Source organism: Siphateles boraxobius, unplaced genomic scaffold (genome assembly GCF_051911475.1).
Source record: "Siphateles boraxobius isolate OS27281-9 unplaced genomic scaffold, OSU_SipBor_1 26, whole genome shotgun sequence".
Taxonomy (NCBI): Eukaryota; Metazoa; Chordata; class Actinopteri; order Cypriniformes; family Leuciscidae; genus Siphateles; species Siphateles boraxobius.
The window spans coordinates 9,518,412-9,544,077 of record NW_027508876.1 but is presented as its reverse complement, the minus strand read 5'-3'; the positions used below and the strand labels follow the sequence as shown (position 1 = coordinate 9,544,077).

Here is a 25,666-nt window from a genome sequence, read left to right as displayed (position 1 = left end):
GTAATTGTGAAGTTTTTAATTGTAAATGAATATAACAGTATAATATATATTCTGAGTTTTTGTTTAAGATTTATAGGCTTTTGAGTGTATTTTGCCATGCCCATTTTGTAAATGACCCTGTTATAGCCATTCATATGCAAAATCTCAACTTTATTTTGATAATTATTGATCTAGAGAGTCCAAAGAATTGTCCTAGACTGGTTTGGTTCCGATCGAGCGAAAAACCTAGGACTAGTTCGCAAAAGTAGGTTTTTAACATATTCGCGAATATTTAATGAATGATTTAATTGACAGCAGTGGTTCTAGAGGCAAAGTTGTTCAGTATGAGGAGATCTATCAAATGATATGCATATTTTGTGGGTATGTGACACACCACGTGATGTGTAAATCTAGTTAGCGCCAACTAGTGGCCAATTTCTTTCAAAATTCTTACAGACCTCTAGGGCCCTGAGTCGAACATGCCCACCGAGTTTCTTTCTGATCGGCCTCTGTTAACCTTGTCTAATAGGTGCTTAAACTTCATTGGCTTATGGAGGCCATGTTTTTTGAGATACGCCAATGTCCTCATTGACATACATGGCACCTTGGACCAAGACACTGCATACCAATTTTCAAGTCAATCCGACTAACGGTTAGGTGGTCATAGCCCTTTTTAGCTTTTTTAATGTTATAGCGCCCCCTAGTGCTCAATTGTCACGATTTTGTTTAATGTGACCTCAGACTGAACTCATACACATTAGTACTGAGTTTGGTGAAGCTATCTCATTTACTTCTTGAGTTATAGCAATTTTAGTAAAATAGGCTCCTCCCACAACGATCATTTTGCGCCCCCTAACGACCGTGAATCGAAATTTCAACTTTTTTTTCGATAATTATTGATATTCAGACTCCAGAGAACATTTCTGCACTGGTTTGGTTCTGATCGGGCAAAAAAACTTAGGAGTAGTTCGCAAAAGTAGGTTTCATTTTACTGTACAGTACTAGCTAGTATTTTAGATTATGACACGAGGTGTGCATTATGCCATAAAATAAAAAATAAAAAACGGTAGAAAAGGTAGATTTTTAGGTGGTTCTAAATGGGAACAGTGATAAAGCCTAGTCTTCTAATTAATATTGTGAATATGAAGCTAATACGAGGCTTAGACGGAGCTTACAGTCTTGAAGCAAACAAACTCACAGCAGGCAGCGAGGCAGACAGGAGAAATCGATCAGGATCCAACATTGACAGCAATAGTCGAAGATATGCCACTGCTGACAATGGCACGGATCTCACACACGTCCTATACTAACTCATTTAAGGCTGCTCTTATGAGGAAACTCGACACATTTTGACATTTTGACATAATTGTGTTTGTTATTGTTTGTCTGTGTGCACGTTACTGGCATGCGTCTTTCTGTGGGTTGTGTGTGTGTCTGTTAATGAAATAAACTCAGTGTATTGCTTAAAACAACAGTCAGGACTGCTACTCTGCACTTAACTACAATGTAAATATATTTTCTCTGCACTGTCCAGTGTGTCGCAAAGTTTTGGCACTGATTTTGAGAGATTTATGTGTAGGCAGAAGAAAGCTCTGTCTAGGCTCTGCCCCAGTATGGTTTTGTCGAGCCATTTATTAGTTTAGCAGTTTGATGAGAAAGAGAATAAATGTATTGATTATTTCAGAGATTATTGCAACTACAGCTGTATCAGATGAATATTATTCTGTGGCACAGAGCTGGAACTGATGAAAGCACGACTTGATCTTTTGAACAATCAGTGGATAGGGGTGATTTATTTCCGCCCATGTAGAGATTGAATATTCAAGCTGTTTATTCATTTTGGTTTTATTTTGTTTCCATTTGGCGGATTAGAAAAAAGTGTGATGAAAAGAAACGTAAAAATATGAAAAAACGACGCAAGATTTCCTTATTTATGTTCATTCAGAAGGGTCGAATATGTGATAAATGAACGGTTTCTTCATTTTTCCATTTAGAAGACAAAAACGAGAAAACAAATTATCCAAAGGTACACGGACAAAAACAGTATCAACACTATAGCACGTGTTTTGTCCATATAAAACCATAATTTACTGACAGAGCATTATGGAATCATTTACTTATGGTTTGTGATTTGAATCCGTGTATCATTCATTCAGTAGTTTTTTTTAGAAAAGTTGAAAAATTAGAAAACTACGGAGCCCCCCTAGTCCCACTTTGTCAAAAAAAAATAAATATTATAACTATCTCGGGGCCTCAAGATACTAACTCTAGCCTCAAGATACTAACTCTAGCCTCAAGATACTAACTCTAGCCTCAAGATACTAACTCTAGCCTCAAGATAGTAACTCGTGGCCTCAAGATAGTAACTCGTGGCCTCAAGATAGTAACTCGTGGCCTTAAGATATACTAACTCGTGGCCTCAAGATAGTAACTCGTGGCCTCAGGATAGTATCTCGTGGCCTCAAGATATATATAAAGTATATAAAAGGAGAATGCACAATGGAGCAGCTTTTCTCCCCAAAGCAGAAAGTGCAGCTTAAGCTGCCATCCGCTTAAGGCACTTCTTGGTAGGCTAATAGCTATGAATAGAGAGCATTTGATAAAGTTGTATTTTAATTTTGGGATGCGTTACCAGGATATACTGAAAACACTTGCTTTGCAGAGGTTTATTGTCAGTAAAAGGCAGTTAAAGGAACACTCCACCGCTTTTTGAAATTGGGGTTATTCACTGTCTCCCCTACATTTAGATAGGTGGGCAAATGCATTTTTGTCTCAGTCCAAGCATTGTCTTAGTCTGGCAGCGCCGCCGAAGTAGCAGGCGAAGCACTGATACTTGGGCGCAGAGATATCACGCAACACCTGAAATAAAGCTTGCCACAAAGAACCGGCAAAAGTAATGATTATGCATGAAACATTTTAATTGTTTATTAATAAACTAGTGTTTTCTATGTTAGTGGCTGCAAAGATAATGTTGACGATGCAGACTCGCCATCTTCGCAGTAGCTAGTGAACGCACCTATAGAGAGAAATGCACACTTCATATGAATTAGCCCATTTCTTTTAGTTTTTAATTGTTTTGTTTAAAAGTAGACATTTCGAGCTTTCTATAGATATACTTCTCAGGTCTGAGTTTTGGTTCATTTATGAGACGCGCTCCAGTTCACGCATCGGCGCCTTCGTGTCCTGATTATATTGTCTACTATATTTGCTTCTTATTTATTAATCCAGGCAAATTTGTTGATGAAACATTGCTTAAAATGAAGATACAATTTATACAAAACGAAATTTTCAAGCAAAAATAATATTCGAAGATTGCTGAGAATTATTCGATTATTATTCGAAAATCGCAGCCCTCCACCACATGCACGCACACATGCATGTATAGGCTACACAACAGAGCATTTAAGCAAAGCGTAGCGGTGTGACGCTTAATTATAAGTTAAAATCTTAAACATACGTTTCATATTTATGTTTAAATAATATAATGTTTTTTTTTATTTCATCTATGTTGATTATATGAAAAGGGATGAGATGAGTTGAGATGAGTAAGATGGGATCATAAGATGACCAATATATCTGAAAACATTTGGAATGGGTCAGACATGATTTTGACCACTTATTAAGTTTTGTTTTCTAGAAAGCCTTTCTTTAAAGTGAATTTCGTTTTGTATAAATTGTATTTTCATTTTAATCAATGTTTCATCAACAAAGTTGCCTGGATTAATAAATAAGAAGCAAATATAGTAGACAATATAATCAGGAAACAGAGGCGCCGGCGCGTGAACTGGAGCGCGTCTCATAAATGAACCAAAACTCAGACCTGAGAAGTATATCTATAGAAAGCTTGAAATGTCTACTTTTAAACAAAACATTTAAAACTAAAAGAAATTGGCTACTCTCTGCTTATGTAGGCTAATTCATATGAAGTGTGCATTTCTCTCTATAGGCGCGTTCACCAGCTACTGCGAAGATGGCGAGTTTGCATCGTCCGTAGAAAATGGCTCATTGTTCGATTTTCTTTTTTAAACGAATTAAGCTCTTTTTTTAAATTTTTTTATTCAGGGGTAGAAAAATGAATAAATAGTTTTATTATTCTATCTCTGCACATGGGTGGAAAAGAAATGCCCCTGTCCTCTGATTGGTCAGCCATTCCATCATCAGTTGTTCAGAAGCAGAATTGCTGTACGGATTCTTAATGCAGTTATTGCAACTACAACTCATCTTTTTCTCATCAAACAACCAGACTAACGAACCCTTCAGGAGCAGGCTTTCTTCTGTGTAGACATAAATGAACCTATGGCTAACTAAATGTGTCAGAGGAAAAGGCTAAGCTATTATAAGCTATTAGTAATCAGACCTGTCAGCACTGAAGCCCTGCTGCTGCCATCTTGTTTCAGTTGTGAATGTGTGTCTTTTTCGGTATTTTGATGTAATTATTGCATATTTTTATGACCTTCTTAATAATGTTAACACTTATCTTAATCTGCATCTAACAAATGTTTTAACCTACTTTACAACATTCTAAGTAGCATGCACTGTCAGTAAAGGCGTAAAAGCAGCAATCTTGGTTGTTGCTATTGAGCGTATAACTATGCTGTTTTTCAGAACAAATTTTTACTGAGTTTTAACACTTCCATATTGTTCCTCTGCTGCAGCTACTCTGCACTGGACAAACACAGCTGTACTACTACAGTTGTACTTTTATAGTTGTCCATTGTTTATAAGGTTTTTGCTTTCCCTAACAGGACTACAGATGAAAACTAGCCCTTGGCTAATTCTGGCATGTTACAGGTGTACTGTTGTTAATATGCATGTCCTGATAAATAAAATAAAAATAAAAAATAAAAAAAATAGGTGTTTATTTCAGAAATATGAATGAACCTTGTATCCTCTCTCGTACATTGCACATTAGTCATTTTTTTAGGATGTTTTGTTTAGCTGACCAACTCTCAAAATCTGTGTGGGAAATCTGCAAGACACACTGGACAGCATGGAGAGAATGCACAATGATTCTGTGACTTTGCTTTGGAAGTTTAGTTGGCAGAGAAAATACAACTGTTTTGTTTGACATCAGGTAATATTCAATATTAATGAAATAAACTCAGCAAAACCAAAGTTATGACTGCTGCATATGTAATGGAGGCCAGCTGGTTTACATTTCTGTAGCCTACTGGTCTACACTTGACTGTAGGCACATTTATCTGATTAGAGTTTATTTAACCCATCGCAACTTATTTGAACTGTGTGAAATAGGATAACTATTCACCTTGATGTTGTTTTAAAGGCGTATTATCTGTTTTTTTCAGAAAACTAAAAAAAAATTAAAAAAAATGTCCTGCAAGAGCTTGCCCATTTGTGACTTTCACTTTTTTTAATCAGATTTGAATGTGTCATAATATAATCTTATGCAACTCTAGCTGTATATTCCAAGAGTTCTGAAGGTATATTGTAGGGTTTGGTGGATAGCAAAACGAAATGGCAAGTTATTACATTAATGAAAATCTTGTGCTGCAGACCTGTGTGCGAGTGTGCAGCAGCGTGCGCTTCACACAAGGCAGTGCATTCTTTTGAGATATCAATTATAATCAATTTTAATAAAACACAAGATCTACATTATGAACCTCAGAAGAGTAATGTATGTATTTGAATATCTTTTTTGTGCTCCGGGTGTCAGACAGTCAGAATGACAGTTCTTGTGTGAACGTTAATGTAGGCCTAAAATATTTAATTTACAACTAATTTAATAATTTTTATCAAAAAAAAAAATATTTTTTTTTACTTCCTGGGCGACCAAGGTTGGCTATGACAGCCATCATACCCTGCCATACCCAATGCAAAGCGTAGAAAAATTTATGTCTACACAGAAGAAAGCCGTATCTAGGCTGTGTTTGATGTAAAAAATATTAATTAAGCATTAAGAATCGGTACAGGTATTCTGCTGAGGAACAACTAATGATGATATGGTTTGAACTTCGGCTGATCAATCAGAAGACGGGTGTTTCAATCCCGCCCACGTGCAGAGATCGAATATTCAAACTGTTCATTCAAAATTGTTTTCATGACAAACGAAAAATCAAGCTTAATTTTTATTTAATTTTTTTAACGAAATAGGAGCCGTTTTCTAAATGTTCTACTTTTGTTAACTCGTTTTTTTCATTTAATAAAAAACAAACTCTTCATCATTCAACAAAAGTTTCTATGCAAACTCTCCATTTCACTGTGCCTCGTTTACAAAACAAAATGCTCTGAAGAAAATATAATACTCCGACGCAATCCGGGACACCATTAAAATAAACCTTCCACTTTTTTCTGATGCTGAGATCCTTCTGAAGTCTGTACAGAGACGCAAAAGAGCTGTTAAAACTGGACACATCAAAGTGAATGCTATTTCACTCTTCCTTTGTCTTTTCAACTTTTCAAAGTACATCACAAACTGAATGGGCATCTGTATACACTGTATCCAGTGTCAACGGCGTCAGTGATTCTAATGGGTTCTATTTGCATTTTACACAATGCTTACATCCGGTGTAGACAAATGTCAGCCGTTAAGCGACTGAATGGCAGTGGGTGGGGCATATTCTGTGCTGATGTATCAGTATCTGTGCTGATTCGTCAGTGTCTTGCTCTGAAGGCAGTCATATGCAAATGTATTTGCCCATGTGACGTCACAAATCCCGCAATATCCAAATGATCTCTTTGCAGAGCTTGATTAAATAAAAGCTTTGTTTATAATGAGGAGAATTTTTTAAGCTATGAAATTTAAAAGATGACTTGATGGTACAAAGACCAAATATATTTCATGTCAAAATATCAAGGCAAATTTGATGGCTTATGTCATGACTAACTATTTTAATCTAGTGTAAACAAAACGTCCTCTTGTTTAACTGGTTTAAGATCCACACTGACCCCACTGCAGTTAGGCAGATATACAGAAAGTATGATTGTATGAAATGTACTGAATATTTTTCAATAGTGTTCTATTTTAAAAAAAGAAGAAAAAAAGGAACTTAACAATGGTTAACTTAACAAATAGGTCAATAATCCTGTGTTTTAGTTTAAATTTATGGTACCACTTTACAGTTAGGTTCATTAGTTAACATTAGTTAATGCATTAATATGAACTAACAATAATCAATACATTTGTTACTGTATAAGTATTAACATCTTTGTTAACGTTAGTTAATACAAATACAGCTGTTCATTGTTTATTCACAGTGCATTAACTAATGTTAACAAATACAACCTTTGATTTTAATAATGTATTAGTAAATTTTGAAATTAATATTAACTAAGATTAATAAATGCTGTAGAAATAATGTTAATTCTTAGTTCATTTTAACTAAGGTAGTTAACTAATGTTAACTAATGAACCTTATTGTAAAGTGTTACCAAATTTATTTTGTACTGTTTTTTTTGTTGTTGTTGCAGGAAATTTACACAGTATGTCATACGTCGACACAATGTAAATAAGTGTATATAATAGCACGTTTGAACTACTGTCAGTGTTTTACTGATGTATGCAAGGTCGTCAGCTTTCACACAACCTGAAAAGTAATGTAATATAATTTGTTTACTATAAGTTGCTAGAGAAAAATACTTATATGTTTGGGCTATAATTCCTGAAACTCTCTAAGGAACTTTAATATTTAACTAAATGTTGTTGTATATTCTGTCACTTCCTGTAGGGAATATTCTCCAGGTCCAACTTCAGGTTGTCAAAGTGTTTTTTGCCAGAGGAGAGGAGCGTGTTAGCGCTTTACTGCATCAGCTGTCTCATCATTGCACTGATAACACTCATCCATCTAAAGATGTCCAGAAGGTCACTGCACTTGACAAATAGCTTTCTAGCAAAGTACAAGACTTTGTAACCTGCACAAGACAGTTTTGTGGCACTGAATTGTATCAGAAGAACAGTTCATGTTCACAGATGTTGCAGTGTTGAGTATCAATGAGTTTCCTGGTTTGGATGTGCTCAGTGTCTTTTCTTTCTAATTTAAAATGTGAAATTATTTTTTTGATGCACAATTAAAACTGTGAAGTTGTTGTTGTTGTTTTTGTTTATACTTTGCATTGGTCCAAACTGAAGTCACACTGTCTAAACTGTTCATAGTCAGCGAAACAGAAGTCTATGTGGACAACTCTCTGGTCAATTTTTCATGTTCACACAAAAAATGCATCCAATGACCACATCCCCAAAAATCCATGATTTTTGTCCATTTACTCCACCACCTGTAAAATACTTTACATTTGCACCACATTTTTCAAATGCTAATAGACTGCTTTCCAAACTATTAAAAACACATTAAAGAATTCTGTATAAAAAAAATAAAAAAAACATTTGTGCATTTCTACAGTAATTATATTGAAATGTATAGCAGAGCATTTACAATATTCCAAGGTCGGCTAATTGTAATTTCAGCTAAGACTACACAGGTGTCAGATTTTCAGTGTTTTATTTATTTATTTTTTACAGCAAGAGAGTGGACCAGAATCCTGAATCTTTATACAACACTGTAAACCCAGATTTTGTTTCTAATTAAACTTACGAGTGATCATTACTTATTCTTTTATGTAGCATATTGTACTTGGTATGTTTAGTTTCATAAGGAAGGGGAGGGGTTCAAACACCACATCACAAATCAAAAGGCAGAAACCACTGGTATTCAAATATCTGACTGGTCACGTGAAAAGACCCGCGTCTAACGTGCTTCCAATGAGCTCTACACCTGTCTGGACGAGCACAGGCCTCGGCAACAGACGGTATTGAGAATTAACAGAGGTTTAGATGTTGATGAATTATTGTTTAATTTAATTTAAAAAAATCACAATAATGGTGATACGTGTTGGCTTTAGTTGGGCTCATGCCCTTGGCAATTGAAAATTAGTTATCTGGCTGCTTTACCTGTGTGTCCAAAAAGATCACTAAAAAGTGTTCCAGTGATGACTGCACATTGATGTTGTCATCAATAGAGATTAAAAGTCATGAAAAATGAAAAGCTTCATGTTGCAATGCATGCTGGGTACCTAATAGTACCCCTAAACTCAAAAAGTTTTCGAATGTGAACTAATGATTTTCAGTAAAGACTACTAATGTAAACTTGTTTTGTCTACTGCACCTACATAAGATTATATTTTAATACAACTCATGTTTAGTTTCAGCTTGTGTAAAAAGTTAGGGTGCCATGCTAATACAACTCAACATGTTTAGTTTCAGCTTGTGTAAAAACTAAAGTGGTATAGGGCAATGGGTTTCCACGCGATTTGCGAGTAAAGTCAACTAATTCGGGTTAAGAGAGTATACATTTTGATTAAAAAATAATATATATATATATATATATATATATATATATATATATATATATATATATATATATATATATATATATATATATATTCAGCCCTGGTTTCAGGTATTTTTGTTGTTTGTAATGCAAAAAACAAATTTCAGAATTTCTGTTACATATTCTTTATTAAAAATGTGTTATTCATATTCTAATATGGCACGAATGTATTTGAAAAATCATTTAATAAACTTTAAAAGTTCATGTAATGCTCATGTTAGTGGTGCTGTTTTTTTATGTCAGTGTTATTTGTCCAACAAGCTGTGTTTTGAGCAAGTTTTGGGAGTAAGATTAAATGCAGACTATGAAGAGCTTTGAAACAATGGCTTCAGTATTAGATGATTATCAACTGGAAAATAAAATAAAGATTTTAGAATTTTTGCTGCAGCCAACTTTTCAAGTGGTGATTATCACACATTACTCAATTCAAAGGCAAACGCGGATTTCTTTTAGAGGTATTTTATTTGCAAAATTACATTTCTTCCCACATCTCCATTTTAAACAAAGACCAAGCTCTTCTAATGTGCCTCGTTATTAAAATAATTGTTAAGAAATGAAAAAGAATAGTTTTTATTATTATTTTGAATTTTTATTTATTGTCACTCATAATTTAAATTTCTGAAATAAGTTTGAATATGTAAAAGCTGCAGAGTAGAGTAAAGAGAATAAAGCATATCTACCAGTGTTACAGCCATTCACAGCCTAAAGTTACGCCACACACTGTCCCTGCACTTCACCAGTTGAGAAGTGAACCGCAAGAGTACAGTCAAGGATCCAAATGAACAATTTATAGGGCATTTTGCATGGACTCAAGTGCTTATAGTGTTTTAAATATGAGTAATCTAGGCAGTCACTCTTGTTTAATATATTAATAATATTTCTCTTAAAAATTAAAATTGAATCTGCATGCTGTTTATTTATCTTTTGAATACGCAAATTATATTTCTGGTCATTTGTCATGCAGTTATTTCTGTACATTTGATATACAAATGATGGAAAAATATAAACATTTTGGGGTGCACTATTACTTTGACTTATGATAACTGCCCCACTGGTGAGTGAGAGAGACCGTATGGGCCCACTCAAGCTGTGAGGTTTACACTATCAGTGCTCACATTCACAATGCGCAGTCAGCATGCGCTCAGGACGGCCAGTAAGGAATCGCTAGTCTTACTTCCTCATTCCTTCTATATATTATGTTTGTATATGCATAGCTATGCATACAACCTCGCTAAACATTCATAAATATGTATACATATAGGCACACATATTATGAATAAATTGTACATATATATTTATAGAATATATTTTTTCACGTTTTTATAAATGTATATGTACACATAGGGAGCAGATGTACAGTACAATGTGGTATAGTATCTGCATGTGTATGTGCACACGCATGCAATCACACATATCTACACGCTTTCACCGGCACGACCCTGTCTACAGTCTGCAATATGCGGCTTCTAAAAATGTGCCCTTTCTGAAACATCTGGACAAAATTTTGGAAATTTTGAAAATATTTCCAATGTTTTAAAGCTGAGTCCGTTTGACGAAAACAGAAATTCATAGAAAGAATTTTAAGACAATGTATTTGCAGTTTCTGAACAAAGTGGTTAATTTTGCATATTGTATACAATATTTTTTGCCTAATTTTTCTTCATTTTATAGTAAAAGACATTAAGTAGCTTTATAAACCAGAAAAAAAAAAACTCAGTCTACAGAGAGATTTCCCATCAGCACGCTGTGCTGCATGTAATATTTGACATCAAGCTGTACAGCGCTGTCCAATCACACATACTTCATACTCATTTGCAGGTACAGCCATACTCAAAGGCACAAAGAGTTTCTACAAGTCAAAGTTGTCTTTCTTGTTGAAGTTATACAAAATAACATTTTGAAGTCCTGTACAAGATTGAGTGACCTTGCACATTTTTTAGGATTAACAAAAAAACCCCCCTGAAAATATATTGTTTTTCTGTTCATCTATATTTAGGACTACCTCCAAAATGGGGGCTGCCCATAGTAAAGGAGGCATCAGTTGGCCAGTGGCGGTTCTCCCAAGATGGATGCTTGCTGCCGCAAAAAATGCAAATCCCACAGGCCCCTGCTCCTACACTACGCTCTGTGCTCTGTAATTGGTTACAAACTCCTATCTATTCCTGAAGTCCTTTCTGCATGCTTTGCAGAAAAAAAAGCAACAAAAAAGGCAATTCAAAATTAAACTAAACTAAAACAAAGGTAAAAAAGGATAAATAGAGGTGCTACATTGTGAATTTTGTCTCCTGCAAAATTAAACCCTTCATGTACCCCTTCACTCCTATGTCAAGTACTCCAATATCCCCTTCATTAGGTGAAGGGGAAAGGTCAAAGGTCAAACCATCATGACACAGGTCACAGGTTAACACAGGTTTTCATTGCATCAGCTGGTTTAATCACATCTAACCTAACCTCATCTAAAGCCAGCCAATGCTGAAAAACAAAACAAAATATACGAAAAGGAATGACCTGGGAGTGACACAAACACAAAATAGTACTAATTTCATCTTATACACACACATTCATATCATTCTTCCCCCTCTCACTTTAGATCTCATATATAGACTAAAATAAATTAAAAAAAGGAAAGCAAACAAGTGAAAAGCAGAAAAAGGAAAAAACATTACAACATTGTCACTCTTCAGTAGTTCATCCCATGTAATGTGGGACTGGAGAAGTGTTGATTGGAGGAACAACCGATCCAGGCAGCCAATCACAAGAGTTCATACTGGCGGAGATGCATCCTCTGAATAATGTCACGACAGTCATTGAATACACGACGGATGTTTTCCGTGTCCACTGCACAGGTGAAGTGAGGATAGCAGTAGTGTTTGTCTGTGCCGCTCGCTGTGCTGATTTTCTGTGGGTTCATGCAAACACACGTCAGGCAACAACTGATGTGTAATAGCTGTAGTACACTTTTTAACTTTATTGTTTAAAAGTTTACTACAGCTCAAACATATCTGTTATACCAACATTGATAGTGACTTAACATTATAGACAGTGAAAATAAGGAAAATAAAGAGACTAAAAACATAATTATTCATACCAAAAATTCATCTCGGATAAAAAACTTTGCCCTGGACACTTTTGGATCTTCTCCTGGGTCAGGTGTCGCTGTGCATATAAAGAAAACAGATTATTGTTTAATGCATACAAGTCCATCGGAACAAATTGAAAAATCAAAGGGTTCATACACTTTTTCCAAAGTCAAATTAAAGCACTTTTCAACCATTTTCAATTTGAAAAATGTCAATTTTCAACCATTCAACCAAAATTTCAATTTTCAACCATTTTAAAATTTCAACCATTTTCAATTCATTTCAAAAATCAAAGGGTTACTTTTTCCAAAGTCAAATTAAAGCACTTTTCAACCATTGGCATTTTCAAGGTGCATTTTCAAGCTTGTAAATTGCAAATTTACATAGACAAGTCACAAGTCAGTTTTACAAAGATTAAGTCACTTTCATTTATATAGCGCTTTTTACAATACAGATTGTTTCAAAGAAGCTTTACAGTGATAATAGGAAACTAATGGAACAAAGATTGTTTTAGCTATACAGCAGCTCTAGAAGAAAGTCATATTCCAGTTTAAGTAAGTTTTTGATTGATTAATTTCTGTTGTAAAAATCATTAGTTATTAACTAAGGGGCCGCTTACAAGACACCGCCCTCAAACGAAAACAGAAAACTTTTTATGTGTTCTGGCCATTAATTTACACGACAACGGTGTAAATTGCCTAAGAATGGAAACTTTGAAATAGGTTTTGAAAACGACACTGTTATCATCTCCGTGCAAACCTCAAAACGTGAATCCACGAAAACTGAAGTTTTCGTCCATCCATGTGAATGGGAATCACCCTGAAAATATTTTTTATCTGTACAAAGGGAAAGTGGAGGGGGGAGGCCGAGGAGGCCTTCAGAGGGGATAGGCCTAGTCTAGTTGATACAGTCTCTGCTGACACTTCAGGGCTGTGTTGTGGTCGTGTCTAGGCGCAGGTCCTTCATCTGATCTGGATACGGCCCGGATCCGTCAGACTACGGTAAACCTCGCAATAAACAGAGAGACTAATATTAGCGTAGATGCCATTCTTCTAATGATGTAACCCATACATCAGGTGTTATGGGAAGTGTTCTCGGTTCCGACCAAATTTATGCAGCCTAACAATCATTTAAAATGATTTGAATTATAGAAATTATGGTTGTGACGAGATTTTAAATGTGATGAGTTTCTCATCGTGGAAAAAAGGTGTCTCGCGATATCGCATGATAGAGCATGAGGGTGAAATTAGTATAGAATATGCCACAGCTACGATTACATTGGTTGGCACCGCCTCCACTATCGTTTTACTTTCTTTACAGAAATAAAAACCATTTAATTTAGTTAGATAATGGTAACTTCAATTAAACGTCTGGTCTGCTCATCCACACAGTGCAGCAGGAATCACAGAAATCACTGCTATCGTAGATACACAGAGTATGCGCATCACGAATATGAAAGTGAAAGTAAAAGTAAAACACATCCCTGATGCACGCAAATAGGCTACATAAATAGCCTGTCTCCGAATATAAAACCCATATTAGGCTTGGCTGTGTAGTTGTGACCACATCTTAGTTTTGGTCTCTGTTTGCACTTTGAATATTGAGAAAGTACTTTGGTTATGTTTTTTTTTTTTTTTTCATTTATACTTTTTATTTCTATGTTCAATTTGTTGGAACAAGTTCAATTAGGAGGTCACGCACAGCCTCAATCAGAAGTTCTGGAAGCTTAAACATGTACAGTATTAATTCATGTACAGTAAGGTCTGAAGAGACTCATATGAAATCATACAGGAGAGAGGCTAGTCAGTTGAGTTTGTCGCAAAACCTTTTACAGTGCTTGTACATTGTTGTCTTTCAGTGTATATGATATTTCATACTGAAACTGAAATAAAATGACATTCATTACAAGATGTTAAAACATTTCAAAATGCACCAGTAAACTATTTTTCCAGTCATGAATTTTGTCTGAGGATTTTCTTAAAAAATCTTGTGAACCCAATCTCGTGTCTCGTCTCGTGAGCTAAGTGTCTTGTCACACCACTAATAGAAATAGATAATGTGTTACGTATATGCCAGGATAAAAAGATGTGTTTTAAGTCTAGATTTAAACTGACAGAGTGTGTCTGCTTCCCAGACTGCTTCTAGGACAGGGGTCGGCAACAGGCGGCCAGCGAGCCAAAACTGGCCCGCCAGCAATAATATCTGGCCAGATTATTTTGATAGTGGCTGGTTCTGAAACAGATCTGTCGTGACAGCAACAGTTACTTATAATCACGTCGTCTTTAATGATTTTGCCTTCAAAATAAAAGTACGAGAAGGTTTATGCAGCAATGTTTTATTTTGAGATGAATTGATAGCTTTTAATTTGAAAAGTTCTGAAAGACATTCAAAAGAGTCTGTGGATCGCCAGACACACTTCTGAAATAGCCGTCATGAAATGACAACTTCGTTGCAGATAAGACACACCGGCTCTGCATTTACAAAACTAGGTAGGATGAACGCAAAGTTGTCTTTTCATTCTTCTTTGTATGGCTACATTCGCTGTCAACTTTCCTCTTTAGACTCTTTGATAATGCCATTTTTCTCTCACCAGCTAACTTAAATGTTAAAGGGTTGGTAAAACACGATTTCACTTTTCTAACTTTAGCTGGTGTGTAATGTTGCTGTTTGATGCATAAACAACATCTGCAAAGTTACAGCGCTCAAAGTTCAAAGCAAAGAAAGATTTTTGCTTTTAAAGAAATCAATTTCTAAGGACTACAGCAAACGGCCAGTAGGGACTACACGACATTCCTCCAGGGTTGCTGACATCACTAACCCCACTAAACCCCTCCTCCAAGAATACTAAATAAGGGGGGCAAGGCCCTTTTATATTGCTTTGGAGAAGAGTTGTTGTGGTATAGTAGGCTATTGTTGCCGCAATGTCGTAGAAACGCTGTTATTTTCATCCGGATTGCAGGTCCACTTTGTTCAGCCTTCCTAGGGTAATTGTACGTTGTAGCAAGGAAGTAAACAAATGACAACGCTGTTTGGCTCTGCAAACCATTTTGTTAAATGCTCATTCATACTTAACGTTATCCGACAAGCACCTAACGTTACAAACTTTTTTTTTATCTCAAACGCGAACTGGAATTAGTGTAAATAATTTTTTGATTAGAGCTTTTATGTATTGTTTATCTACAGGCATGCTGTAGTAAAGCCAATGTTTATTGTTCGTTTTGGGTTAATAGTAGATATTTGGCTACAATCGTTCTAAAAATACAAAAGTAACGGTGCCATACAGTCTGTAACGATCACTATAACGTTAGATCCGCAGTCTTTACTCAAAAAAAAATCCCTTTGAGGACTGTTGTATAATTTGTTAGACCGATTATATGAAATTAATGTTTATGAAGCTTATTTTTTGTAATACTATAATAATTAGTACCATTAAATAACAGCGTATCTAAAAAGTAATGAGACAACAACAACAACAAAACAAACCTTTCTGAAACGTCGTTAAACAGCCGTTCTTGAACAGGTTCTGCTGGACCATCTTCACTAACATTCTCTGGGTCCGATTCGGGCTCAAATTGGTATGGTTTTATTGACGCCATCGTTTATAATACACCAAAGCACAAACTACCGGTAAAGGTACGGGGCGTGACGTTTCCGGAAAATGTGCACTAGGCCGTTAGCGAATCACAACACACTGGGCCAGCTAACCAATCTGAGCCCATTGCGTAGTTTTGAGGGACTGGCTTAATAGAACCCGGAAACTTACATTTACATGTAAGTTACCATACATTTGCTATAACCGTTGTACATATAAGTAGAGTTTAACGTTTAAAAGCCAGTACAAATTACTACCGTATTGATAGTAATATTGCCCCATTATTGCTCCGACTCCGCTAACGTCTGACATTTTTATTTTTTGAACAAGATAGCAAAGCTGGCGCATAGATTGTGGGTGATTTGAGAGCTCGAAGGCTACACATATGCATCCTTTCCTGTGTATGGGATATTTTTTTCGAACGAAGGACTAAGTCCTTGGTTGAAATTCTGAGGATCCTCGACATTGGAACAGTCCTTTGACGGATGCCGATGACGTAGCATCCTCGAAATAACAGCTTCCGAGGATCCTTCCTTGACATTGAGAAACACCTCCTGTGTGTGCAGACAGAGCCTGTGGTCACGTGACGGCCGTAAAGCGATACGTTCTCCAGGCATTCTCCAAGTTACATGACCTAGCCAAAGACGGTCCGTCTTCTCCAAACTTACATAGGCGGTATTTCAAGAGGGCAGCCCCGCTCGGAGCATTTATACTGTCAAGCGTTGTATATTGGCCTGAGGATTCATTTAAAGGGCTGGTTTACTGCTTTTTTTCTTTGCATGATTGTGTTTATGGGATGCAATATAACACGTCTAAGTGTGTGTTTTTTTTAAAAAGCCTTATTTTTCATAAATTTCACCTTTATTGTAAGCCGCTTTCTCCTCTGTCATTTGAACGACCGGTTGGCTTCCTGATTCTATGAAACCACTCCCTCAGAAACAGGCAATGGGCTCAGATTGGTTAGTTGGGCCGTTGTGTTAAACTGCATATTGGCTAAACTGCATAGTGCACGTAGTCCGGAAACTTCACGCCCATTGCCTTTACGGGCGAAAGCTGCGTGTGCTCCGGTCAAATGTAAATAGTGTCAATAGCCTACTGCCGTATCAGTTTGAGCCAGAATCAGACCCAGAAAGAGGCAATGAAGAGAGTCAAGCAGAACCTCCCCATGGCTCTTACAAAACGTTTCTGAATGGTACATATTATTATTATTATTCTATTCTTTTCTATTCTACTATTATTATATAAGAGTTTCGATACGCTGCTACTTGAGAATGCTACTGCTGCTTGTTAGCTTTTGAGATACGGTTTTCTCCTGATTAAACATTTAATATAACTGAATAAATGACAGAGTAATACCGTTTTTTAAAGTTATTGTTTTATCGATATAATGAACAACCGTTTATTAGTGGGAGTGTTGACGTGCGGGCCGGGCGACAACGTGTGGTGCCTGTGTGTGTGTGTGTGTGTGTGTGTGTGTGTGTGTGTGTGTGTGTGTGTGTATACGTGCAGGCAGGCGAGCCTGAGAAATGATTCTGGGTCGAGAAAGAAACGCTAGGTTGTGTGTTTGGACGAACGACTGAAAACTCTGAAATTATTGTACATTATGGGATTATTTCATTATCGATCGTACAGAGGTCAAAATTATCGTACAAATACAATAATTATCGTACATCTGGCAACACTGCTCCCGGGTTTTATAGGTAACTAACCCATAATCAACCCTCCCTCTGGAATATGCAGAAAAGGGGGCATGGCCATATTTCTGCTGCTTTGTCGAAGAGGAAGAGTTATAGTGGAGAGCAGTAGCCATGCCGTCGAAAGTGTGTTATTTTCACCCAGCTGTCAGGTCTTCTGTGTTCGGGCTTCCTACGGACGCTGTAGTTCGTCAACGATGGCTACAATTTATGTTTGATTATGTTCCTGAAAATTACTATCGTAATTTAGCTCTGTGTGCTGCGCATTTTACGGAAGACAGCTTCCAGAATCTCCCCGAATTCAATGCCGGATTCAACTGTTACTAAAACATGAAGCAGTTCCAACTTTAAAACCAGAGGCAGCAGTTGTTGGGCCACAACCAGTAAGTAAGACTTAATAATTTTAAATGTATTTGCATGTATAATTTCAGACGTAAAAATGCCAGCGCTGGCTTTAGTAGCCAGTTAGTTCGATGCTATTTTGTGTGTGTAAGACAAATGTGTAAACCTAAAGAAAACGATACACTGAGTAAACTAAGTTTTGTGAATAGATAAACGGTTGTTCATTCCATCGATAAAACAATAACTTTAAAAAACGGTATTACTCTGTCATTTATTCAGTTATATTAAATGTTTAATTAGGAGAAAACCGTATCTCAAAAGCTATAAGCAGCAGTAGTATTTTCAAGTAACAGCGTATCGAAATTCTTATATAATAATAGTAGAATAGAAAAGAATAGAATAGAATAATAATAATAATAATAAAATGTACCATTCAGAAACGTTTTGTAAGAGCCGTGGGGAGGTTACGTTCCTGTGTGTGTTTATCGTGACAGAAGGACTCCGTCATGCAAAGATCCAGCGGTATGGGTTTTCGTGTCTCTTCCCCAGCCCCCGAGAGGGAGAGGAGGCAGCAGAGGGGGAACTCTCGGTCTGAAGAGCCAGAGCTGCGCATGACTCTATTTGAGTGTTTTGCCTTGTGGGCTCGTCAGACGGAGGAGAACATGGCGGTCAACTCCCCTAAGCCCCCTTCCAGCACCCCAGCTGATGCCTGGTCAGCCATCACCCCCATCCATAGACGATCTTTTGAGGGAACTCGATTGGCTAAGTTTTCTGGGACCCGCGGAGGTCGCAGGAGATGAGGTGATAGAGGTGAGTCCCGGCATCACTCTCCACTTTGGTCCCTCCTCAACCCTGAGTTCCATCCACCGCTGGTTCCGCCCAGCATAAGGACATCACCGCCGGTTCCGTCCAGCCCTGAGTCTGCACATCGCCATCGGAAACGGCGGAGGAGGGGGAGGACCACCAACCTCCTCAAGAACCCGGAGGCCATGCCTGAGCAGCCCGCTGTTTTCCGGGAGGTTGTGCCCGAGCAGCCTGCTGTCTTCCCGGAGGCCGTGCCTGAGCAGCCTGCTGTCTTCCCGGAGGCCGTGCCTGAGCAGCCTGCTGTCTTCCCGGCGGACATGCCCGTGCAGCCCGCTGCCGTTCCGGAGGCCGTCCCCAAGCAGCCTGCTGTCTTCCCGGAGGCCGTGGCCGAGCATGCCGCTGTCGTTCCGGAGGCCGTCCCCAAGCAGCCTGCTGTCTTCCCGGAGGCCGTGCCCGTGCAGCCCGCTGTCGTTCTTGTGGTTGTCCCCGTGCAGCCCCATGTCATCCCAGAGATCGTTCCGGAGATACCGACCATCAGTCCGGTCACGGCAAGGAGGGCTGTCTTCCTCTTTTATGCTGTGGCAGTACTGCATGCTTGGAGGAGACAAAGTAGGTCTGCCGACCCAGAAACTGTTCAGGTCACGTCTGCCGATCCAGTGTCTGTTCCTGAGCCTGAGTCTGTTCCTGAGCCTGAGCCGGGTCTGTTCCTGAGCCTGAGCCGGGTCTGTTCCTGAGCCTGAGCCGGTGTCTGTTCCTGAGCCGGTGTCTGTTCCTGAGCCGGTGTCTGTTCCTGAGCCGGTGATTGTTCCTGTTCCATCGCCCAGGCCGCCCGAGGGGTCCTCACCGCCCTGGCCGCACGAATGGTCTTCACCGCCGTGGCCGCCCGATGGACTGTCGTCTGCTTCGCTCTGGCCACCTGATGAACTGTCTGCTTCGCCCCGGCCGCCCGATGGACTCTCTTTTGCCCTGGCCGCCGGCCAAACCGTCACCCCTTGTTCTTGTTCCCCTCCATGGACCTGACCCCCATCCCTCCCCCTGATCCTCCACCATTCCACCTCCCTCCTAGACTGTTTTGTAGTAGTGTCTTGGAGTGTCTGGTAGCCGCTCCGTAGAGGGGGGGGGGGGGGGGTGGGGGGAGATATGTCACAGTGTCTGGTTTGTGTTTTCCTTGTTCACCACTAGAGGTCCTCTTCCCCCACGGTGTCGGTCACATTAGAAACTGCATTTCCCACAATCCTGTTTTGTCACCCATTGTTTATTGCAAACAGCTGTTTCCCGTCACCTTGTTAGTGTCTGTGTATATATACCCTGTCTGTTTCCGTGTTTGTCAGTCCTTGTATTATGTCCCCACATATCTGTTATTTGTATCTGACTGGTTCTTGTTTGTATTTTATGTTTTGTATTGCCTTATTGGACTTTTGACCCTTGCCTGGACTGGTGTTGTGAGTATGGATTACCCTATAATTAAATACTGCTATTGGATCTTACGTTTCCTGTGTGTATCGTGACAGGGAAGTTGAGAGTGTTTGGGGGGAGGGGTGGCGGCGAAACCATTGCTACTTTCTAGAGCAATAAATACTCTTGTTCCGCCTTTGTTATATACATCCGTAAAAAGTGCCTAATAATATTTCTATACTGAAATAATATCGGCATTATAATTATTATGACTAGGTTTGATTTTTCATTAGGCTATTTTTGGTGCCCCCTCAGCACTTGGTGCCCGACGCACAGCGCGTGATGCGCGTGGTGGGAGTGGCGCCGCTGCTTGTTAATCACGGACATGATTAGAAGGTTAGATTAGAATTAAAAGGAATTAGAATAGAGAAGTGTCTGTGACCCATTAAAATACCTAAAACATGTAGATTTACATGTCTTTATCTTTCTGCTATCTCTTTTGTGTTTAGTTTGTGATTGTGAAGCACTTTGGGCAAAGTGAGTTGTATTAAACTGTGCTATATAAATAAATAAACAAACGAACCCTCACATCAAGCACCTGCAGTGCTTCTGTGAACACAGTAAACCAGAATAAAACTGTATAAGAGGAATAAAATAAATTGGCCTACTCAAATGAACAATTAACAAAACTAAAGTGCGATAAATAGTAAGCTACGCGCTTTAGGGTCTGTTTACACGACATCATTTCAACTGAAAACGGAAAACTTTTCATGTGCTTTGGTCTTTCATTTACAAAGTGTAAGGATTTGAAAACGATGCCTTTACCATCTGCATGTAAACAACAAAAACGTGAATTTGTGAAAATGGTACGTCATGCACATGTGTATAACCTGTTCACGCATACATATTATGTGTCGGCGGGGTGGTTCTTGACAAAGCGACATCAACTACTGGCCTAGCTTGCATAATACAGCCTTTTTAGTGTTTATAGGGTTTGTTTGAGTATTACTTTAGTTTGAAAATTACTTAAATTATCTTTTTAACTGTTTACTGATAGTAATAATATATCAAAATTCTTACTGTCAGTTAACAGGTTAGCCCCTCTACTGTCACGATCCCGTATACGGGATATCTAACTTTACTTCGCTATATTACGATTAAATCCTAATCTAATTATGACAAACTATATATCGTTGGAAAGGTCGAAGACTCCTAAATAGATATTTTAGCGCTGTTTTTTTTCTTACCAATTAAGTATGAACAGTAATATATGAATTTATGACAAGAGTGCGCCTCAAAAAATTGACGTCATTACAGGAGTTTCTGACCTATCACAAAAAGTCGACCCACACACTTTTAATAATTGAAACTTTGGTTTTTAATGCTAAAAGTTCATAATAAAACATAATCTAGTATTTGTCAATAAAAAAAGATAACATTTTATTTTAAAAAGTAAAGTCTTCTAAAAAGTACAATATGCATTCTATATATATATATATAATTTTTTTTATTATTATTATACTACATATTTTAGAAGTTATCATAAATTAAGTTCATTTGAAAGCTTACGAACTCAGAATTCATCCTGTGAAAACCGTTTTGAAATTGGACGTTGGGTTACCATAGAAACGGTATTTTTGTATTAGGCCCCTCCCCTTTTGGGCATCATCTTTCGTGATTTATTATCAAAACCTTTTCTAATCTTGACAAAACACATATTGTAAGAAAGGTCTGAGTCTCAAGGTTCCATATTTAGCGACAGAAGTGATATTTGGATAGAAATTTATTAATTTGTTATGGCAGAATGCATGCAATTAAATTCAATGGAATTCAATGGCACCTGGTGGCTTTTTTTGGTACTACACCTAAACAAACATTTTTGTGATATCAACTTTAAATTTGGAACACAACTTGGTTAGATTTATAGCTTTCATTTTATAGTAAAAAATATTTTGTAAAATATTTATTTTATATTAAAAAAATATATATTAATAAAGTATATTTGATTTACTTTAAATTATAACTTCCATAACTTTTTCATACTTTAATTTTTTGAAGTGCTTTCACTTCAGTAATAATCCCCTGATTGTTTTCTTTAAAACAAGACCAAACTTACTCTTAGTCTATATTCCAAAGCATTCTTGAATTACAACCATTTAAGTTTGTATAGTGCATTTTAATGTCAATTATCAAAAGGGGGGGTGACTTTATACAGAGAATAGTGATTCTATTAAATAAAATTACCTTTTGTTTCCCCTGTTAGGTCCTCTGTTAGATGGTAAATTGTAACACATATGTGGTTGCTTTGCCATTTCTTCATTTTCATTCTTTTGACTTCCAAATTCTTTATGGCAAGAACGGGTGTTTTAGTGTTATTATGAACATTGCTATTACATAAAGAGATAGTCAGAATACGAAATACTGCTAAATGTAAAAGCAATCCAACATGTCATTCTTTAACATTAAACAGGGTACCCGTATCCTTCTGTGTAGTGAAATGACCAAAACATGCTCATGCTGCTTCTGCTGCTTAAATTTAGCATGTGCACTTTAACTTGTGTGGAAATGGGCATGGAATGACGAATAAAAATGGTAAAATCTAAATTAACTTATTTTGTTAGTGAAAAATATTATTATTATTATTATTATTATTATATATTTTTGTTGAACTTTTAAATGCAATAATCAACATAAAACTTTGAGTTTTGACCTTCAAACAACAGCATTTTAAGTATATTGTCTGGTTTTTTGACAATTTAGATATTCATATCACTGAGGACATGAGGACATTATCATTGATAAAATTAGTTTTCACTGTTATGCTGATGATACTTAGCTCTATATTTCCTCAAAACCTAACGAAACTTACCAATTCACAAAATTAACGGAATGCATAGCTGATATAAAAAAATTGGATGACTATTAATTTCCTACTACTAAATTCTGAAAAAACAGAGATTCTAATTATTGGACAAAAAACTTCCACACGCAATAACCTAGAATACTGTTTAACACTTGATGGCTGCTCTGTCAAGTCTTCGTCGTCAGTTAGGAACCTGGGTGTGCTCTTTGATACCAATCTCTCATTTGAAAGTCATGTGTCTAGTATCTGTAAAAGCGCATTTTTCCATCTTAAAAATATATCTAAATTACGTCATATGCTCTCATTGACAAATGCGGAACAATTAGTTAATGCGTTCATGACCTCAAGGCTAGATTATTGAAAAGCTCTACTGGGTGGTTGCCCTGCACGCTTAATAAACAAACTACAGCTGGTCCAAAACGCAGCCGCCAGAGTTCTTACCAGAACCAGGAAGTATGGCCATATTAGCCCGGTTCTGTCAACACTGCATTGGCTCCCTATTAAACATCGTATACATTTTTAAATATTGCTGATTACTTACAAAGCACTAAATGGTTTAGCTCCGCAGTACTTAAGCGAGCTCTTAACCCATTATAGTCCTTCACGTGTATTGCGATCTCAAAATTCTGGCCAGTTGATAATACCTAGAATATCAAAATCAACTGCTGGCGGTAGATCCTTTTCCTACTTGGCACCAAAACTTTGGAACAATCTTCCTAAAATTGTCCGGGAAGCAGACACAGTCTTTCAGTTCAAATCTAGACTAAAAACATATCTCTTTGGCTTAGCATACACATAACACATTATAGATTGCTATAATTCAATGTTAGGCTGCATAGTTTAGATCAGCCGGAACCGGGAACACTACCCATAAATCCTGATGTACTTTGTACATCATAAGAAGCATGACGTCTACAGCTAATATTAGTCTCTCTGTTTATCCAGAGGTTTACCGCAAACCGCCGGATCCAGGCCATATCCAGATCTGATGAAGGACCATCACATGGACACGACGACAACGCATCCCTGAAGTGCCAGCCTCATCAACACTGTGAAGGCCTCATGGACACCTCAACAAACTCATCTCCATACCGGCGTGATGACTCCGACCCCTAAGCAGATGAACTGGATAAATATTGTGAAAGTTCCGATCCAATCCGACTTCTGACCTATTATGCCGCCTAAATCATAATCATACACTGTTCGTTTGTTGGCCAAAGGAGGACTGGCCCCCCGACTGAGCCTGGGTTCTCCCAAGGTTTTTTTCTCCATTCTGTCACCTGATGGAGTTTTGGTTCCTTGCCACTGTCGCCTTTTTTCGCATTCATTCGCCTTCATTCGCCATTGGCTTTTGGCTTGCTTGGTTGGGGACATTTAACATTACATTTTGAATTTAACAATACTATTACAACTTTACTTTCCTGTTATCTCTGTAAAGCTGCTTTGAAACAATTTGTATTGTAAAAGTGCTATATAAATAAAGGTGACTTGACTTGATCTAATTGTTTTGATAGTATATATTTTTTTTTAGATTCAGAAAATATATAAATGTAATACTACTTTAGAAATGTAGCAAATTGATGCCTTTTTCAATGTTGCATTATGTTGTATGTTTTTTTGTATTTAAGTTGAACAGTTTTGAAAAGAGCATGTAAAATTGGCCTTTATGTATAGACAGGGCCTAAAATTAACACTTGCCAAGCGCCAAATAAATATATGCGAATAAAACAAACTGTGGTGTTACAGTGCTGCAAAAATGGCTGGAAGTTTTCTTTATAAAATAGCAAACACAATAGCAGACATGTATATTAGATATTCTTGCTAAAACTACAAATCAACTTCAAGGTTCGGCTGCAGTGAGAAAGTCACAGAGACAGAACTAAAAACTTAAGTCGAACACACCTTTTGTTTAAGATATAATTTAAGACTGTGGTATGAATTATTAAATGATTTGGCCATAACTCATTACTATATTACTATCCTTGATATTCTAACATGGGTAATTTTGTGTGTATTTAGACTCTAGAGTGTGGATTGAGTTTGCTGCACAACCCTCACAGGAAATGTACATTTCAATACAGGAAGGCTTGTAAGGCCAGTTTGTCACAGGTGAGGAACAGGCCTAAAGAGCTCACAAACTACAATACTGTTATTAATACTGTGACTATATTTATTTATTTATTTCAACCAGATAAAGCATAAATCAGTATAACATGTTTTTTTTTTAACTTTTAATTTGTATTATTTTATATAGAATTAAAAGGTGTATAATTTATTATTTATAAGATATGAGACTATTCCAGTTTACCTTTTCCCTTCATTACTTTATTCCCTCGCCATTGCTACACCGTTCAAGATATGCAATACCTGTTCGCTATTTAGCATCCTTAATATATATGACTGTACGAGCTAATGACTGTAAAAAAGTTGTATAAATAGGGTTCCCTTTCGTAATCACTACGAGTTCCTTCGTGACGACGAATGGGGTTTCGCTTAGAAAGCCTATCAACTTCGAGAAATATAAAACGAGCCAATGGCAAGGAAATGCCATGGGTCTGCGGAATTTGCATAGCGTA

General features: G+C 37.3%; 2 protein-coding genes across 4 annotated transcripts in view; one reads left to right on the top strand and one right to left on the bottom strand.

Annotated features, from left to right (window-relative positions):
- mppe1 (metallophosphoesterase 1) overlaps positions 1–12,220 on the top strand; it is a 64,777-nt gene extending 52,557 nt beyond the window's left edge. The window contains exon 9 of one of the 2 annotated variants that reach the window (XM_077244359.1): positions 11,317–12,220. In XM_077244359.1, the coding sequence (XP_077100474.1) occupies positions 11,317–11,346 (30 nt within the window). In that variant the 3' untranslated portion in view covers positions 11,347–12,220. Of the gene's footprint in view, positions 1–7,664; positions 8,498–11,316 lie in introns of those variants that run through there. The other variant, XM_077244358.1, reaches the window with a different exon arrangement.
- gnal (guanine nucleotide binding protein (G protein), alpha activating activity polypeptide, olfactory type) overlaps positions 9,764–25,666 on the bottom strand; it is a 179,089-nt gene continuing 163,186 nt past the window's right edge. For both annotated transcript variants that reach the window (XM_077244361.1, XM_077244362.1), the window contains 2 exons: positions 12,409–12,476; positions 9,764–12,219 (listed from right to left, as the gene is read on the bottom strand). In XM_077244361.1, coding sequence (XP_077100476.1) covers positions 12,073–12,219; positions 12,409–12,476 — 215 coding nt within the window. In that variant the 3' untranslated portion in view covers positions 9,764–12,072. The remainder of the gene's footprint in view (positions 12,220–12,408; positions 12,477–25,666) is intronic.